Here is a 19,108-nt window from a genome sequence, read left to right as displayed (position 1 = left end):
TTAAAATGCGTCACAAAACTTGTGTGGCAGGAATCTTAACATGTCATTTGCTTGTCCAATCAACACGTTTGATCACGAGCTCAGTCAATTTGTCAATTCCCATTTTAAAATGAGATGTTTCCTATGTACGTTTGGTTCTCATCTAACCACGCGCTATTATATAAATCATAAAATAATTGCCAGCTAGAGTAAGGAGATTTCCCTCTGATTGTTCACACTCATTTATTTTAATGTGTGTTTAATGAAGCTATGTGATGGAGGCTGAAGGAATGTACTGAACACAGGGGCAACAAGAACACAATTAACAGAAAGAAAAAAGCATCAATTTGTTGTATTTTGTCTATGACTTGGAGAATAGTCAGGGAAGTGGAGGTTTATTTGGGTGGGGGGTCAGTTAGTGTTTATTCAGACAACATGAATGGAACCCCCCACCAGCAACACAGAGAGAGAGTTTCCTGTGTGTGGGCTGTAAAGACAAAAGCAGGACTTTGTAGGACACAGTGCTCCAAAATTCCAGAAGCTTCTGCCAGGTACAGAAAGGACAACTTTCCCACGATGCATTGCGTGTGATCCAAAAGAAAAACCCACATTTAAAACACTTAGTATCTCATACAGGGTGCCCGGTGGAGTGAGTGGTTAGCACATCAGCCTCACAGCTCTGGGGTCCCTGGTCCAAATCCAGGTCACGTGCATGTTCTCCTGCGTGGTTTTCCTCCGGGTATTCCGGTTTCCTCCCACATTCCAAAAACATGTACTGTGAGATTTAAAGCTTCACCACCAGGTAGTCATAAGAAGATTTATATACAATAAAAATTAAGTGAGGTAAGAAAAAATACTAAAGCAGTTAGCAGCACATGAGGTAGCTAAGGTGTTTTACTGCTTACTCTTATTTCAAAAAAGTTAGATAAATTAGCAAATAAATATACAATACTCGTTGTTAATGAGCTCAAAAAGATAATTTTGACAAAATAATTTGCCGCCAGTCCCTCGCAGTCACAATGGAGTGGACGTCTATCGTCGTCAGTGGCAACCAATGAGTTAAAATGCAAAGCAGTGCGTTGCTGTTGCATCATGCGGTCGAGCTGAGGTTAGTAGATGATCTCACAGGAGTGAGTCGACCATGCCCACGTGTTTGTCCAACTTCACTTCCTGCTTGCCTTCAGATAAGGTCATATACCCTTTGGAAAGGAGAAATAGAACAATAAAAGAAGAAAGTAGGCCTGTGTAAGTGAAATATGTCATCATGTCAGGTCAGTTTTGAGGCTCAAGTGGCGGTTTGTAACACATAATATCAGGAACAAGCACATTTCTCAGGAAATAAAATAAACCTTAACCTTGCAGGTGCAAATAGATAAAAGGGGAAAAACTCCATCTAATATGATGACGAAAGTGAAAACATATAGTTATCTTAGCAACAGTGATTGCCCGATGAGAACATAAACGACAACAACAGGTCAAACAACAGTTGATAAGGATAATGCCCGCACATACTGGTGTGAGTGTGACCTGATGTTTTTTTTCCACATTGCAGGAACAGAATTGGGAAAGGAACAACACAATAACACTAATGATAATAGGCAGTCATTGACAGTACTCTTGACAACATGGAATAATTGATGTTTCAGGCCAGTCAGGTAAGCCTATTTAATATACTTTTTATTATTAACGTATTCAGTGGCATTCCTGGGGATAGACGTCCAATCTGTTTTGACTGGGAGAGGTTGGCAGCAAATTATCAACGTCTATTGATAGTCGATGAATAATCTCTTTTTTAAAGCCTCGTGAATGCAAATATTATTTTATTGTATTGACACTGTGGTGGCCTCTGCAGTGTTTTATGCAGTGCTTTGTTGGGGATCCGGGAGCACGGAGAGGGACAGGAACAGGCTGAATAAGCTGGTCAGGAGGGCCAGCTCTGTTCTGGGCTGTCCTTTGGACTCTGTGGAGGAAGTGGGAGAGCGGAGGATGCTGACCAGGATGATGTCCATCATGGACAGCACCTCCCACCCCCTGCATGAGTCTGTGGAGTCCCTCCGAAGCTCCTTTAGCAATAGACTGCGGCACCCTCATTGCAGGAAGGAGCGCTTCCGCAGATCCTTCCTCCCATCAGCTGTCAGGCTCTTTAACAAAAAAATGGCTTTGTGTTAAGACCTACCGTATGCATGCATGTACATTTATGTGTATGTATGTATGTATATATGTCCTAAGCAACACGCTTATTTGATTATATATTTATTCATGTATTTATTTCTTGACCTACTTATTACCTATCTATTACCTATCTATTTATGTCTAAAATGCCTTTCCTATTCCTGCATCCTCACCCTCTTGCCACTGGAACAACGAAATTTCCCGAATACGGGATGAATAAAGTTATCCAATCCAATCCAATCCAATGAACACAAATCTTCTCTTAATTCATATAAAATGATTTTGTAGTTTGTAATAAGGACAGGAAAAGATGCTTACTCCATTTTGACAAAGAAACAAAATTACTTTGTGTTAATTGGTAACCAGAGTGAAATGCTTTTCTGATGGTGTTTTTTGTAACACTGTATTAATTTATTTTGATTATAATAAACTATTTTAAATAGATTAATTAATAATAAATAAATAATTGCTTGAATGACCAAAAATGGTCACATTCAAGATCATATTGGCAAAACTAGCCACTTGGCGTGTTATTTGTCCTCGGTCTTATGTGTCAATAGCTTTCCACTGTAAGGACCACTGGCCCTGAAAGGGTTAATCCTACCCTGAGTATTTGTGATGACAAAATATAGGAGTTATATTTGTAGACCTGTTCCCAAAATGGAGAAATAACTTTCCCTTAAACACATTACGGTGCTTTCCCCCCCAATCTCACCTCCGCATGAAATTTGGCACGGCCATTCCAAACAAACCACTCATTTTCATCCATAAAAGAAGAGAAAGTTCTGTCACTTCCGGTCTAAGGGCAGTAACCTAAGAGGGATGAAAAATATTGCGTTGAGCCTCAGGGGAATTTTCTGGCATCTGAGCGCAAGGGCTTAAAACTGCTGACATCAAGACATAAAATAAAGACGTATGCGTTATATCCTGTTTGTGTGACAGGATAAGTGGGCTGCGATTGAGCGAGGTGCTTCGAAGAAATTACGGGGATATTGTTGCCGTTTTGGTGTTTTTCTTGGGCAAAGGAGAGCGTGGGTGAAGCAGGAAGTGAAATGCAGATGCTGATTAGCTACTGTTTCGCTTTTCAGTGCCAAGCATTGTAAGAGGAGACGTCAGTTTGCCCCCTTTTTTTAATAGCGTTTGTCAGCATTTGGGGTTGTGGTTGAAGGAAGGGTACGCCCTGGACTGATCGCCAAGCCAACACTGGATTGGCAGGAGAGAGATTTGAAGTTCTGAGGGATTTACTGTACACCTTTGTGATTTATGATATCACCAAATACACATTTTGAGAAATGCTGGAAGCCAGTGGCTCTAAAACTGCTATGAGGATAATCAGTGGTACACATGCTCTGTCTAGTGGGTCACAATAGAATATAAATTCAATGTTCTTACTTTCGACCTCATTGCCCCAAATTGAATCACTCTAAACTTGCAGGGTTTGTAATATGAAGATGTCAGTAAATCAGGTGAATTCGCCAATCTATTTCAGGTAAAAGGGCTCGTCCCGTCCAGTTCAGCAGATTGCACATATATGCCAACCGTTGCGTTAATGGTATGAGTTATAACATTTTCAAAAATCTCAAAAGTACACCAATTGCACCTCTGTGCGTCACGCAAGTTGAGCCATTTGTAAAGGGAATATGTTGTCATGAGCAAATGCCCCAGCATGCATTGTGCCTTTCAAGCAAACGTCTTCAGGCACCGCAGGGGCTGGAGAAGCTGCTAAATAAGAACACCCATTTCCCGAGGTGTTGGCGTCATGAAGAAGGCCGAGGGCTCAGCTTGTGTGCAGAAACTGAAGGGAAAGACAGACGGTGACTGGGAATTCAAAATTGGACTAAGATTGCACAAAAAAATACATAAAAATTACCCTTATGAGTTGGGCATTGACAGCACACAAATCATAATAAAAAGAATAAAAATTGTCTTTCAGGTCGTTTTTAGGGGGGAAATTAATGAAAATATTAACTTCATTTCAATAACTACGCCCCAAAAATAATTTCATTTTAATTATGATCACATTTTATAATTAATCAAATGTTTTCCGATGTAGGTATAAACACAATTGTGGGTTCATTAAACATGTTTAAAAAAAAACAAAAAACGTTTCACCACAAATTAACTAATCTCAAAGGATGAATAGAATTCGACTGGGATGGGCGGATTGGAACTGATTGAATAATTGCTTGCAACCCGTTCACTTCATATAGTTTAGGCGTCTACTGCTGTCAATAACTCCTAACGAGTTAAACTATAAGACTTATAAAACAAAATGGAAAAAAAAACATTCCTAAAAGTCAGATTTTTAGCCAATATCGACTACAAAAATTGTGTTTCCTTCTTGTTCACAAAAAAATAGCCAAGCACGCAATTGCTTACGACTGTGTTGACGACAGCTGATTTAAAAAAATAATTCCCCCAGCTGTTGATGACCTCTTCCTGTTCGCCACATGTAACCCCCCCCGACACACTTAACTCAGCCCATAGTCCCACGCAGGCACTGTCAGCACATTTGGCAAGAAAAACAATGACGATACACAGAGGGATATTCACAGAAAACATCTAGCAAGGAAAAGAAAAAGGAAATTAAATTAATGAACTCACTGGCTGCCATTAACGGTGACAGACGAGCGAGAGTTGCTTTTAAAATAACCCGTTTTCACAATCACCTCACAGTAACGTTACCCTATTACCACTTAGAACACACAACCTATGCAAACAGATCAAATTTACTACTGTTCAACCGGCTTTAATGTTATTTCATAAATTAACATAACTACTACCATTGATGGTGATATTGCTGTCAATGGCATTGAAATGTGCTCATTCAATTCCAGTAATGCTGGCTAAAATGGATTTGATTTTTATTGCTATCAACGGCAGTTAATAATTTAAAGAATTGCAAATCAGAATCATGATTTCTGAAACTTTGGTCATGAACTAGAATTTTGAAGGCAAACTTCCACCTAAGCAGCCATATTCAAAGCATCAACATATTTCTGACCTTCATGTGGTAATGAGCAAGGGTTAGCACCGCATAATTATAAAAACATGCCACATTCGGCTATGAAGCGACAGGGTACTGACTCCTGGTTTACAATAAATGGTGTATTAGATTGACTGGGATTTGATTCAGATCACCAAATACAGACAAGTACAGTGGTACCTCTACATACGATCTTAATTCGTTCCGGGACTGAGCTCGTATGTCGATCTTCTCGTAACTTGAGCGAACGTTTCCCATTGAAATGAACTAAAAACTAATTAATTCTTTCCAACCCTCCTTATCCACGGCAACGCACTCGTAACCGAACAAATTTAAATTAACTTGGATTAATATATACAGACACACTCAAACATACGTTTAATGTAACTTTACACAAAACTGAATTCAAATTTTGTTTTAATTTGCTTTACCTTTCTTCTCCTGGCCGGTTAGCTGTTTGCCACCCTCCACCCTGACGTTCGCTATCGACGGGCTGTTTGCTGTTGTATTCCCTTCAAAATATTCTGAAAATGATGCACACAAATGTCCTCACAATCGGATAACACAGAACCACTTGCCAACGAGAGGTAGTCTTGAATGAGTGATCGCGGGAGCTAACAGGCTAAGGAAGGAAAAGCAGGAAATGCAACAGCTCAGCCTACGTATTGATTGTGGGTAATGAAGTTTTATTCTGAGAATGGGTGCCATTGGCTATCAGTGTTGTGTGCACGAGTATACTACTTCATTACCCAGAAAGCCCTCTTTTTGCCCGGGCATGCGCATTGTGCGTTTTCTGGTCCATGTGTAGGAGAAACTCGTTTGAAGAAATCGTTCAGTGCTCGTAGATATCTGTTATACACGAAAGAGATGCGGCAAAAAAGACAGTGAACGACAATGATAAACAGCCTCTCATGTCATGGCCACCTGGCTTTCTCGCATCTCGAAATTTTTCTCGTATCGAGAGCTAATTATTTGCTCGAAATTTTCCTCGTATCTCGAGCATCTCGTAGGTAGAGCTGCTCGTATGTAGAGGTATCACTGTACTATATGAACAAAATCCCTCAGTAACACAGACAAGTTGAGTAATTTTAAAACAGATTTATTTCTGGACTTGCAATGCAACCCAAATTGTGTGTTAGAACAGCACAACACTTGTGACCAATATGTTCAATAAGTATTCTTTGACTACTTTGCCATTTTCAGATGACCGAAATTGTCAAATTTGACACATCTTGAAACATTTACTAATCAATTACGATAGAGAAGTTGATTTCAGTCCAAATGTAGTTTTCAGACCCAATTAACTTTTTGTTGTTGTCGATATTCACATTTATGCACACATTTGGCTTATCGAATTGAATGGCTGAAAAAAGCACCACAATATTAAAATTTCTTGAGAAATACTGGCAAATAAAACATCCCGGCGTCTCATTCGAAGTTGTCTGCAGCGTTTTCAGCGGAAGGCTTCTTGTAAAAACAATAAAAATTCTAACATAAACAGTGTACAAAGCTTTAGTAAAAGAGAAGGCACAGCGAGATCACGTGTAAACACTTGTTTTTGTTGTTGTCTGTGTTAGCTGCAGTAGTCCGTTTAAAGATGACATGACAAGGCCGGAAACAAAGAGTCCATCCACGTGGCAAACCTCCACTTTCTAGGCGTTGTCGTACTTGCCCAACGCCTCCTCCAGCGTGGCGGTGATTTTGCCGAAGAAGGCCATCTGCTGGGTCAAGAAGTGCTGCATTTGTGCCCGGAAGTCGCGCACACGGATCTGGTGGAAGTGCTGGATCTCAGCCAGCGTAGCGCACGAGATGATGTTGCAGCGTTCAGTGATGCCATCCGCCTGCGCTGCCTCCGTTTTGCCTTCATCTACATGACGCTGACTCTCCTTGACTTTGGTTAGGGCGCCTGGCAAAAAAAACAGAGAAAACGCTTGATCAAAAGTCAGATCTGCACAGGTATGTTTTTTTTGCTTTGGAAAATAACAATACAGTTAGAGCACAGCTGTCCAAATTCTGCAATCCATAAAAAACAGGCAGCATGGGGAAATGGTCGCTGGTGGGTTCTGAACCTCCGATGTGGAAGTGGAAACGGATGATTGTCTCATTGCGCCTTGAAATTAGTTGGCAACCAATTCAGACCTATAGTTAGCTGGGATAGGCTACAGCACGCCTGCGATCCTTGTAACTATCTCGTCTCATCTCATTTTCTGAACCGCTTTATCCTCATTGGGGTCGCGGGGGGTGCTGGAGCCTATCCTGAATCGGTGGCCAGCCAATCGCAGGGCACAGGGAGACGGACAACCATGCACATTCACACCCATACCTAGCGGAAGTTTAGAGTGTCCAATCAGCCTACCATGCATGTTTTTGGAATGTGGGAGGAAACCGGAGTACCCAGAGGAAACCCACGCAGGCCCGGGAAGAACATGCAAACTCCACACAGGTGGACGTGACCTGGATTTGAACCCAGGACCCCAGAGCTGTGAGGCTGACGCGCTAACCACTCGCGCCACCGGGCCGCCCCCCTTGTGATTATATTTCAGTTTATTCCCTTTAACAAATAATAATATAAAACAAAATTGAAAAATTAAAGAGATATTCACGGTTCCATTCCTTTTAAACATTGTAAATACATTTTTTTTAAATATCAGAAACAAGTGTCCCTTTTCTCATTCATGAGTTATCATGAACAAACATATTGCTGACATCTGTGACATTTGACCTCATTACTCCATAATTGAATTGAAAGTAGGTTAACAATTCATTGACTGGCAAATTAGCTGTTCATTTGTTTGTCATTGATTAGTCGTCAATTAAACATGGTGACAAAGATGTCTTCGACACTCCTGAGTTAGTTTTCCATCGTTTTCAAAGTTTAATTTAGGGTATAGTTTTTGTTTTTAATGCTTATTTCCAGCTAAAATGTTAAAACCAGAATAGTATCACACTAGATAATCTCATTTATGAACATTTAGTTGCAAAAATAATAATTTATGGCAGACTCAATTGATGCCTTAACAATAAATGAACAAACTTGATGAACTTTTTATTCCAAATTTGCAAAGTAATATCCAGCTTTTCCCACAACCCTAACCCAGACACATTTTGCTCTGAAGCCAACATGCGTGCGTGTGGATTTTAGGCAAACACGAAAAAAACGCCATTTAAGGAAAAGTTCTCCACCCACCGAGGTCAGCGGCTATTTCAAGGACAAAACTTCATCCCAGCCTCAAGGGCTGACAAAATGCGTCCCTAATAAAATGAACCATGATGTCATTCTGCTGACGACTATCTCAAACGCAAAGAAATCTTTTCCATACTTGCGGGAGGATTTGTGAGCACATTGAGACATGATGCGTTGTAATCCCGCATTTTCGCAACGAAACCAGAGTGAAGCCACTTCCCTAAACGCACTTGGCATCCTGTTGGCCAAATTTAGCAGTCAAAAACAAGTAGTATCATTTTTAAACACGCTTAAAAGTAGAAAAAAAATGTTTATAGCAGGGGTGTCAAACTCTTCTATATTATATAGGCCAAGTGATGATGCATTTTAATAAATGGCTAATTTGATAGTCGAGGAATTGTTGATCTAAAAATGGTCCTAATCCCCTTTTGTCTGGCTATTTTGGTAACATTTTCCTTATATAAATGAATGTTAATTCACATTTCTTTCCACAAAAAATATTCAAGAGGGGCATTTTTTTTTAATTATGTTTTTGTGTATTTTAAAAAAGAAATATTTTTCTTTTATTCTATTTATTTGTTTTTTTTACCTCGTATTTCAATTTTTCCTGAAATAAAACAGAACATATTCTTTTGTTTTAATTTTTCAAAAATAAAAATAAATAAAAGGACATATCACATTAGTTTTGGATTAAAAAAATCTTTGTTAAAGGAAATATAAAAATATAAGATTTCTGTAATCCTCAAAGTTTTTAGCAATTTTACTGTTAAAGATAAAATTAAAGAATGTGCTTTATTTTCAAGGCCCGCCACAAAAAGCTGCGGTGGGCCGGACTAGGCCCCTGGGCCTTTAGTTTGACACCTGTGGTTAATACTACCCACTCGTGCACTGCCATGCACTTAAACCAAACATTACTAATTTACCAAAGCATTGTGTCAATGTCCAGTGTTGTCACACTTTAATCTAGCCTGAACAGAACGCCAAGGCAAAATTGCTATCGATTCACACTTAACAGAAGCGAATTGAAGTCAAATAACAACAATAAGCGAGTAAACACAGCTGTTCAAAGCCTGAAATACTTCCAACCTCAAAAGTGCTAAATCAGACGTCTGTCTAAACTCAAAGCGTCACCTTTTTCTGACCTGTGTAATCTTTGACCCTTTTTTATTATACCCCTGGTCTGCAAATCTAAGTTAAATAGTCGAATCCGTTAACATTTTATCACAAAATTCCTTTTCAGATTTCTATGACTGTTAACCTCTTTAACGACAAAATGTAGTCAGCTCTTCAGTTACAAAAATCTTCCATGTCTTGGCCAAGTCGTGAAAATGGGGGAAGTTTCAGAATTCTTCGTGTTCCTACTGAGAGGTGAGCGAACAATGATAATGGTCTCCTTAGTAAAGGAATGTTTTATGAATTCACTAAAACCTTGTGGGCATGTAAAAATGTCTTGAACAAACACAATGCAAAAATTCACTAGCTTCTTTGTTGTCATCCTTTTAATAACAGAAGTTATTTGATCCAGTTGGAACATTAAAGGACAGGGCTTAAGTGAATCTGCTGCTCTACCACAATAACATGCTTCCCGTGACAGGATTCCAAATTTTATTTTAAACACCCCAACCCAAACCCATTTTTCTAAATCGACATCTGGTCACAAGGCATATGGGTCTTTTCAGGATATTGGCAGGAGATAAATGTCAGTATTCCTTTGAACTCATTAGGCGTCAAATTCATTTAAAGTGGGTGGACTAGCTGCAAATGCTTGACTTTCAAAACCATTTAGAGAAGTTCAGTCCATTTTAATAGGGAGGGCTGGTTAAAAAAAATTGGCTCAAAATGGATTGGCCATCTTATACCGCCAATGCTAGACAATTAGCTAATTGAGCGCTCTTTAGATGTAAACGTAAAATGTATTAATTCTGTATGAAAAGTTAAACAAAATTTTAGAATAGTTCATCATTTATCCCTGTGGGGCAAATTCACTTATATACACAAATATAATAATACATATAAATAACAGTATATACAGCATACAAAGACCATTATAGAATAAATAGTATTATAAGTAATTATGTGCCGGGACAATAGTTAAAAAAAAAAATCAGAATAAGCAGAGGTTATTCTGATGTTGGTGTTAGTTTGATGGGTAATGGATCAAATGACCTGCGGTTACCAGATTCAAGTGTAAAAACACACAAAACTATAAATATATAGTCTTCCCTCGATTAGCGCGGCTCTTCTTTGCAATTTTTTTCTGCTATTAATTATTATATATTTTTTTAAGTTCAGAAAAGTGTGAAGACCCACCCTGAAACTCGCAAGCGGAAGGAAGCCACTCATGCTACTAGACCTCAGCACTGATGATTTTTTTTATTTTTAAAGTTCAATAAAACGTGAAAATCCATGCTGAAACTCCTAAACGGAAGCCACTCTTGCCACTAGGACTCAGCATTGAAGAAGAAAAAAAGGTAGTTATAATAGGGATGACCCTACTTTGTGATTTTTCGATTATCATTATGTCTGGTCTACATTAACCGCGATATTCGAGGGATTACTGTAGATTTTTTTAAAGCGGTTAGGATGGTGAAAAGACAGCCAGGAAAGATCTTGTTATTGGCAGATGTTAGGCGACTATGTCGTCCACTAAATGCTCCGAGGAGCTCCCTCCCAAGGGGGTTACGCGTTGGCAGGTGGCACCATTCCCCGCCGGGTCCATTTTAATTAATCCCACTTACATAACACCTAGCTAGACCAGCGTACGACATGAGTAGGCGCTCGTTCATTAGCGCACGGCAGCACATTTTAAGATTGATTCTCACTTCGCTAACGACATAAACAGCAAAGCAATCATCCACTAGCCCGAGGGCTAATGGAGTCTCTGTGGAAGTGGAGCTCAATAGTGATGGTTCCATGGACCTACTTTTCTTTCTAAATAAAAACTCACTTAAGATACCACACATTGTGTGGTGTGGTTTCACTTCCGTTTCCGTGTGAGATGAAATTCATGAGAACAACTTGGTGACACGAGACATGTTGCAGGGGTCAGCATGACTGACTGAGTCTGTTATGTGAGGTGAGCTGACTCATGAATGACGGCACTTATGATAGTCAATGGGCCTAGTGTGAAATCGCAAAGTCAACAAATTTACTTTGGAATCCAGACGATTTGTACAAGGTGTAAGCGTCAGAAATAGAGGGGCTTGCCAAGAGATTTTTAAGGAAAAGTGAAAGCAAATCAAGATCAATTTGCTGAAGAATGTCAAAAATAACGTGATTTTGCACTGTCATCCTTCAAAAATTTCCTTCACAAAATTCCCCAGCTAATTTTAATCGTTTATTAAACATGCACTGAACTACAATCTAAAGCAAGGGTGTCAGACTCGGGTTGGTTCGTGGGCCGCTTTAACGTCAACTTGATTTCATGTGGGCCGGACCATTTTAGATATATTTAGATTTATTTTTTTATAAATGGATTAAAAGAACTGGATTAAAAGCCCTGAATATTCAGTATATTTTAGATTTTACAAAATGATTTTTGAACTAAAAACACAGAAAACATTGATTAAAAAAATTACAATTATTGATTTAAAAGGGGGAAATCAGGAAATTTAATATACATCTATACTCTTCATTTTAATTTGATCCTAAAACAGAAAGTCAGCACTCATGATTTACTTTCCCGGGCCGCACAAAATGATGCGGCGGGCCAGATTCGGCACCCGGGCCGCCACTTTGACACCTGTGATCTAAAGTTTTACCATTGCCCTCATTAAATTTCATTCTCACCAAAGCTAAAACTATTGCACCAAAACGCTTTGCTCACATTATGCATAAGCATTTTTGTGACCTTATGTCACCAAAAGTCAGAGGTGATGCCCAAACAATTTCCAGTTCATGTACAAAGATTTTAATCTCAGAATTTACGATTTTCCCCCCCCTCATTATATCCTGACTATAATCTCCTAATATTACATATACAGTACACATAACATCAGGACTTAGTCCCCGTAATATAACAAGCTTTATCTCGTAATATTGCAATGTATGACTTAATTTGCTTGTTTGGGCTTATTTTTTCAGTTGGAGTGCGTGAGCAAGAGTCCACAAGTGACTTTGGAAATCATCTGTAAACTAAATTTGACTATTACAACAAGTTGGTAAGGATGACCTAGATACGCCATTTTTATTGGCACTTCTACTGTATATAATGTTTTTTTTACCATATTACGGATGAGGGCCAAAAGCAGCAATGTCCATATATTGAATTATCATATGTATTATATATGATAATATAGTTAGACTGAATGCTCATATTCACGAGTTGAATAAATAATATGAAGCTTCAAAACAGTTCCTTGAGCATGTTTGGTTGTCATTAGGACAGTCATATTACACATTTTTCACCCAAAAATGTAGATTTTTTTGGTCTTAATGAGCCCAGAATGTTGAGATATTGATTGGTCAGATTGAAAAAAAAAAACAGTTTGGACATTTATAGTATTTCCCTGTAAAAAAATGAACCAAACCAGGCCATTGAAAATAAGTGTTCCTTTGTAATATAAAGGAAACATCAAAGGCATGCCAAAACAGACAAACAGGGCAAGGCTTCAAAGGGTTAATTTTGAAACATTTGACTTGGATTATTATTGTAATACTACTTGTCCCCCACTCTCTCTCTTTTTTTGACCATTTGTTTGTTTGTTGAGGCAGCGTTCCGGTTCCAGCAGCCAGTTATGTGCCGTCTAAAGTTAAGGCAATGTAAAAAAAAAAATTTTTGATTGCCCGCTTCCTTTTGCGTCGCTGAAATCTGCCACAGAAAAATAAGCCAAAACAAGCATTAATCGCGCAACATTGCGGGGCCTACTAGGTCAAAACGGCGACGTTACGTTGGGCTAGATTCACATCACCGACTGCCTGTTGCCCTTCAATGCACATTTTTTTTTATGCAAAACCATCGCGCGACAATAAAACTCAGCCGATGTGAACACAACTCGAGTGTTTACACTGAATTACCAACAGAATTTCCATAGATAAATATGTCCAACCTTTGTTGAAAAATGCATGCAGACAATATTTATATATAGTAAGGCATGAATGGAAAGGGGCATCACAGGGATTAGTTCACATTATCCCCTTATCTCGTCTTAGGCCCAGATTGGACATGGTGCTTTCTCCATGTGTGTTGGCTGCAAGAAGTCATGTCCTGCAAAACGTGCAAATGATTTTTTTTTGGGGGGGGGGGGTTCATACTGTGTTCTTCCCCCAAAAGGAAGCAATGTGGCTTTAATGCAAGCAGCGCCGTGCACTTCCTACTCAACAAACGCAACAACTGTTTGTCATTGTGTCATTTCCGAACAATGTTGGCTCTCACAGGACAATGTGGGGTTCACTTTATGTGGAATTTTGGCCTCAACTGACCTTCGAAAGGATTTTTGTAGTGCTGCTCTTCACAAAATCGGTCAAGTCTCAAGATGGGTCTTGAAATCAATTTTCTGGGTCAATTTTATGACCATAGCAGTATTTTCTTGTGTGTTTTAGAAGCCTGGCGGGCAGCTAGGCTATAACTGTGCTACAAAAGTATATGAAATTCCATTAAACACATCTGGTCATATGTTTGAAAATGTAATGGTCACATCTTATGGTTGATATGTAGACAAACCTGTTCTACCTGTATGCAATTGTATTTTTATTATTATTCCTAAATAAGGGGAATTGCTATCAATAATAAGTGGAGCAATTGGCTGAGGTTGACAAGTATGAAAATCTTATTACTTGACCAAATGGTGTCTTGCAAATGTGAACGAAGCATGTTACCTTTTTGCACGTGGATGATGTCTGGGTAGTTGTCCAGGTGTCCCTGATAAAGCGCTAACAGGTCCATGATAGGCTCCAAATCCTTGCCGGGCTGCTCGGCAAAGTAATCCCCGATGGCTTCGTAGGCTTCGCCCGTGAATGAAATGGCCTGATTGAGTCCGGTCGAGTAGACCTGCTGGTCTATCTCGAATGCCTGGCTGAGAACCTTGAAGGCCACGCCCATCTTGTGGTACTCCTTCCGAAATCCGCTCATCTGCTTGCGAGCGAACTCCCCGGCGGTGGCGTTGAGCTGCATGGCGCTGTCGTCCATCCTTTTGGTGAAGGACTTGAAACCGTCGATTTTGCTCTCCACCTCCTGGAAGTCCAGCGGCGCAGCCGGCGTGCTGATGGTGAGAAAGAAGTTGGCGCCCACCATCTCGTCCTTCTCGGCCTTCCTCTTCCCCATCTTCCAGGTCTTCTCGTCTGTGCTGCTGCAGGTGAGGAAGTGCTGGAAGACGTCGCAGCGCGCCAGCACCGGGTGGCTGCTCATGTGGTTCATCCACCAGATGAGGCCTTTCCGCCTCTTGGAAATGAAGTCCTCCTCGAAGCGCCCCGTGGCCTGCTTCTCCGGGATGTGTGGCACCGAGATGACGGGGAACTTCTCCACCAGACGGGCGTAGAGCCAATCAAAGTGCTTGTAGCGCCGATGCACCTGCATCTGAGTGTGCGTGGGCGTCAGCCTGTAGGACATGTAGCTCTTCATCCCCTTGAACTTTGTCTGCTTGGTAGGGTCGTCGATGGCGCAGCTGAAGGGGTACGGGTTCTCCTGCCACTCGGGACCGTGCTGGCCCATCACCACGCAGATCTTATCGCCGTCCTTCACGAAGCCCGCCGCCTGGCCCAGCACGAAGGCCTCGCCTCCGGACTTGACGAAGGTGGAGAAGCGGTTCAGGTTTCGGCTGACTGTCGCCGAGCTCTTGGGGTGTTGACCTCTCGCCATGGAGGACGTGGACACTCGGTAGGTAGAAGTCCCGTTGCCGTCAAAGTCCCGATAGCGGCCTCCCACCGTGCCCGGCTCGTCCGCCACGGTGGAGCTGTCGTCCCAGTCGTCATCCCAGTCGTCGTCGCTCCCCTGGCTGTGCTGCTGGTAGACATTCTGCTGAGCTGGGGGTGAAAAGGCGTTATCCGCCCTCCCTTCGGATGGCACGTTGGCGTAGCGGGACTCGGTCTGCCCGTCCCCGAAGGGATGATTATTGTCCTCTCGCAGTATCTCCACGTAGGACGCCGGGACGAGCCCCCTTTCCCCTTTACTGTTCGTGCCCTCCAACCAGCCCTCGATGTCCTTCTCGCTGTGCAAACTTAAGATCTCGTTCTCCCGCACCGACACCTCGCCAGGGTTCTCCGAGTTGAAGTCGTAAATGGCCCTTGCCCGGACGAGCGCCGCCATGCTCGGAATCGAAAGGGGGCGGCGGGTGGTCTTGGTGGGCTGGACGGCTGGCTGGTTGGCTTCCGAGCGGCTGCCCCGCCGCGGGTGATAAAGAGCAGTCCCGATGAGCCTCCCGTCAGCTAGAACGCAAACTATGTACAAGTCGGGATTCACGCTTACCAGATCGGCCTGACTTCGCCTCGAGGGGGGGTTAAAGACGTTCTTCTCTGCCGCGGATGCCTGTTCCTTGCCGCCGGACTGGCTCCGCTCCTCTTTGGACCCTGCCTGGCTGACTGCTTGCCTGTCTGGGTGCTTCTTTCTGCCTCCTGGTGCTGCTCAGCAACAGCAAGACGGCCAGGCTGGCTAATCAAAGGCGGAACTGCGATCCTCCTCACCGCCAGACATGAGCAATCCATCCCGCCCACGCTTGCCTCATCAGAAAAGTCTCTCTGACGTCATATAGATGAAGGGTACGCAATATGAGGAATTTTAAAATGTGCATTCGACAAACTTCATCCTTTCAGGAAGTGCAATTTCTGCCCTGTCAAGTCTTTAAAAAAAAGGCAAAAATTTTCTTCATGACTTGTAGTTATGTTTACCAGTTGTTAATATTGTAGCCAATATGACACAAAATGTGATGCCAGGTCTCAATTATTGTTACACGATAATTGAATTGAATGCTTTATTGACATTTTACAAGTATAATGAGACAGCTTCATCACGAAGTGCACAAATAACAAACAAATAAATAAATAACCAATAAATGCGTAATATATACATACTTATGATATTGTGTAGTATTCAACATTATAGATAAATAGGGAATGTATATATGTTTTTACTATTCACTGTTATTAATCATTTATATATTTTGAATAAAAATATTAAATCATAAATGTATAAAATGTTTATGAAATTTAAATATAATAAAAGGGAAATACACGTTGTTATGTCCCTCAATAACACTGATGTTTATACAAAATAATACTACAACAAGAACTAACATTAAAAACAAACATTTCAAGAGAAAAAGCTAAATACACATTTTAAACAAAATTCGTTCATTTTCCTTGCCGAGAGTATACAGAGTATATTTATCTTTAACTCATTACTTTCCAAAGATACAGGTTCAATTATTTAAAACAGGGACAACTGATTGTGAATGTTCATGCCATAATAGCATTGATGGTGTTACTTGTCCAATCCATTTTGACTGGGAGGGATGGCAACAAAGGATTCCATGTCTGGTGCCGTCAATGCCAGCTAATGAGTGACCTATAAAGGGTCAAACACTCAATAAAATGTAGAAATACATTTAAGTTAAATAAATAATGTGCCGTGTCTAAGTCGCATGGCGATATAATAACTCGAGGTTTACTCAGACAAACACTGCCCTCTTGTGTTTCTTTGTTGTTTTGCAATGACGGGTGTTTACATTGTCATTGTCCAATTCATTTGAATTGGGAGCGTTAATGACGATGTTATGGGTAGTACAAGAAATACAAATACCGCTGTAAAGCTCTTACACGTATTATTTGGCTTTTTAATCAATAAATAATTATATTTCTCTCTCAACCTAGTTCTACTGCCTGTCATTTTTAATTCACGATCCTTAGAATGTATTTATTTTATTTATATATGTTTATTTAACTTAGTCTTTGGCACTTGTAGGTTGTATTACCATGTCTGTTTTGGTTTTGTGAGTTCATGTGTGTGAATCTGACAAGAACACATTGAGTGAGTGGCCTATGTCTTTTAGTTCTGTGTGTGGGAAAGGCCTACATATTAACAAGGAACATCACATGAACTTTGGACTGTCTCTCAAAGTATTTTTGATGTCATTTTCCCCGGATGTGTTGCGTAACGTGTACATCAAAGTTCACAACTGTAAGCTTTCATCCTTGTTAAACCCATAAAATAATTTAACTCAGGTCAAATTTTACGCATTGTAGTCAAGTCCAAAACCATAAATTTCCATATATATGTAGTGAATGTTATTTCAAGATGACTTTGCAGCCTGCTGCCTTTTTGTGATCTTTTGTCAATTTTTCATTCATTTTTTATTTTCCCATTAGGTTTTTGTTGTATAATTGTGTGGACCTGATGATAATGAGTTAAGGAGAATATGTTAGCCAATGAAATGCAAGCAAAAGATTAAACGTTTTTATTTTCATAATTATACTAATAATTGTCTTTAAAAATAGGATAACTTGTTATTGTAATTGATACATATTTTCCATTATCCACTATTTATTTTTCAACATGTCCATGTTTTTCTAAGTGATTCTTTAGTAAATATTTATCATATGAAAAACAACATTACGAAATTTTATATTGTTTATATTTCATGTACTAAAATCTAAGTAAAAATCGAAATAAAAATATAAAATGTAAATCTGTTCGAGGTTTTATTATTTTTTGTTTAGTTTTTTGTTAATGAGAAACAAGTCACCATGTGTTTGGTCACGTGGCTACGTTACGTAGTTACGCCGTTCCGAGTGACGTCACAACGCAGGCTACGTTGGCTTCCTCATCAAACCAAGCCTACAATCCAACTGTTTTGGTGTGTGAGCGTGTCAGACAAAAACTGCGAGTGCTTCTTCCAGGCAAAAAAGCCCTCCGATCTATCGCCTTCACCCACTAGTATCGATCCGGGACGTCGCTGCCTCATTCGGTGTGCTTTCAGGCGAAGTAGACGCTGAAGAAAAGCCCCGGCTGCTAACCCACTAAGGCTGTTTTTACTCCCCACCGTGGCTCGTCTGAAGGCGGGCAATACAAAGCGACGTGTTGCCTGGACGCCCCTTTTCGCAACATTTTGGACTCTCAAGAATTCCTGGCGTTTACTTGAAAATCTGGTCGTGGCTGCCCTACCTTTGTACATGGATTATCTGGTGAGTAAATGTGTTAAAATGGAGTGTAGTTGCTTCTTTCTCTCTTCTAGTGGGACGCCTTTTGCTAATTAGGCGTTGCCCAGGTTTGTTCAATTAAGGAAAAAATGTCCTCTTGAAACCGTCCTCTGTTGCACTTTGTTGGTAACATGTTATCATTGCTGACAGGCCGTCTGTAATTGATTAGTCCACTTAGGACTGTTAACTTTTACTCATTTGATGGGGATTATTAGTATTTGTATCTACAGTTATACCTCTACTTGTGAAATTAATTGCGTCCAGAACTTTTTCATAACTTGAGCATTTTGTAAGTAGAACAGTACTTTATATGTAAATTCTCTAATTCGTTCCACAGTCCTCACACAACTACCAACTAAACCCTTTAAAAATGTCCCAATTATGTATGAAAGATGTGAGAAACACAAAAATGAGAGAACATTATAAATCATCTGTTTATGTCTTTAAATGAATAACAAGCATACAAAATCAATCTGTGTTGAAGCATGATATGCACACACGCATTTCCCGATGGTGTCTGAAAGCTGTCCACTTTGTAGTACATTTTAGACTTTTATGTGCCTTATGTTTGTGTGTATGTTAAAATATGTGCCGCGTTGCATTTATATGGTTTTTATTGCTTAATAAGGGGAATTGCAATCATTTATAAGGAGAGCATT

General features: G+C 40.2%; 2 protein-coding genes across 2 annotated transcripts in view; one reads left to right on the top strand and one right to left on the bottom strand.

Annotated features, from left to right (window-relative positions):
* Positions 1–6,220: 6,220 nt before the first annotated feature.
* snx18a (sorting nexin 18a) lies at positions 6,221–15,930 on the bottom strand. Its single transcript, XM_077600593.1, has 3 exons — positions 15,724–15,930; positions 14,139–15,634; positions 6,221–7,043 (listed from the first exon to the last, which is right to left on the bottom strand). Exons 2-3 carry the CDS (start codon positions 15,562–15,564, stop codon positions 6,790–6,792), a joined length of 1,680 nt encoding a protein of 559 aa, XP_077456719.1. The 5' UTR covers positions 15,565–15,634; positions 15,724–15,930; the 3' UTR covers positions 6,221–6,789.
* A 2,122-nt stretch (positions 15,931–18,052) lies between these two features.
* The window catches only part of arl15a (ADP-ribosylation factor-like 15a), a 92,797-nt gene continuing 91,741 nt past the window's right edge, over positions 18,053–19,108 (top strand). Inside the window, exon 1 of the mRNA XM_077600596.1 lies at positions 18,053–18,434. Coding sequence (XP_077456722.1) covers positions 18,423–18,434 — 12 coding nt within the window. The 5' untranslated portion in view covers positions 18,053–18,422. The remainder of the gene's footprint in view (positions 18,435–19,108) is intronic.

The sequence above is a fragment of the Stigmatopora argus genome, chromosome 5 (assembly GCF_051989625.1).
Source record: "Stigmatopora argus isolate UIUO_Sarg chromosome 5, RoL_Sarg_1.0, whole genome shotgun sequence".
NCBI lineage: Eukaryota > Metazoa > Chordata > Actinopteri > Syngnathiformes > Syngnathidae > Stigmatopora > Stigmatopora argus.
The sequence above is the reverse complement of the archived record's forward strand: the minus strand, read 5'-3'. Positions and strand labels throughout refer to the sequence as shown.

What these genes read in the sequence shown, in the direction of transcription:
- snx18a (XM_077600593.1), bottom strand. Translation starts at nt 15,564, where the DNA reads ATGGCGGCGCTCGTCCGGGCAAGGGCCATTTACGACTTCAACTCGGAG. An exon ending in CATCATCCACGTGCAAAAAG is followed by an intron (nt 7,044 to 14,138) that starts GTAACATGCTTC and finishes TTTTTTTGCCAG; the next exon opens with GCGCCCTAACCAAAGTCAAG.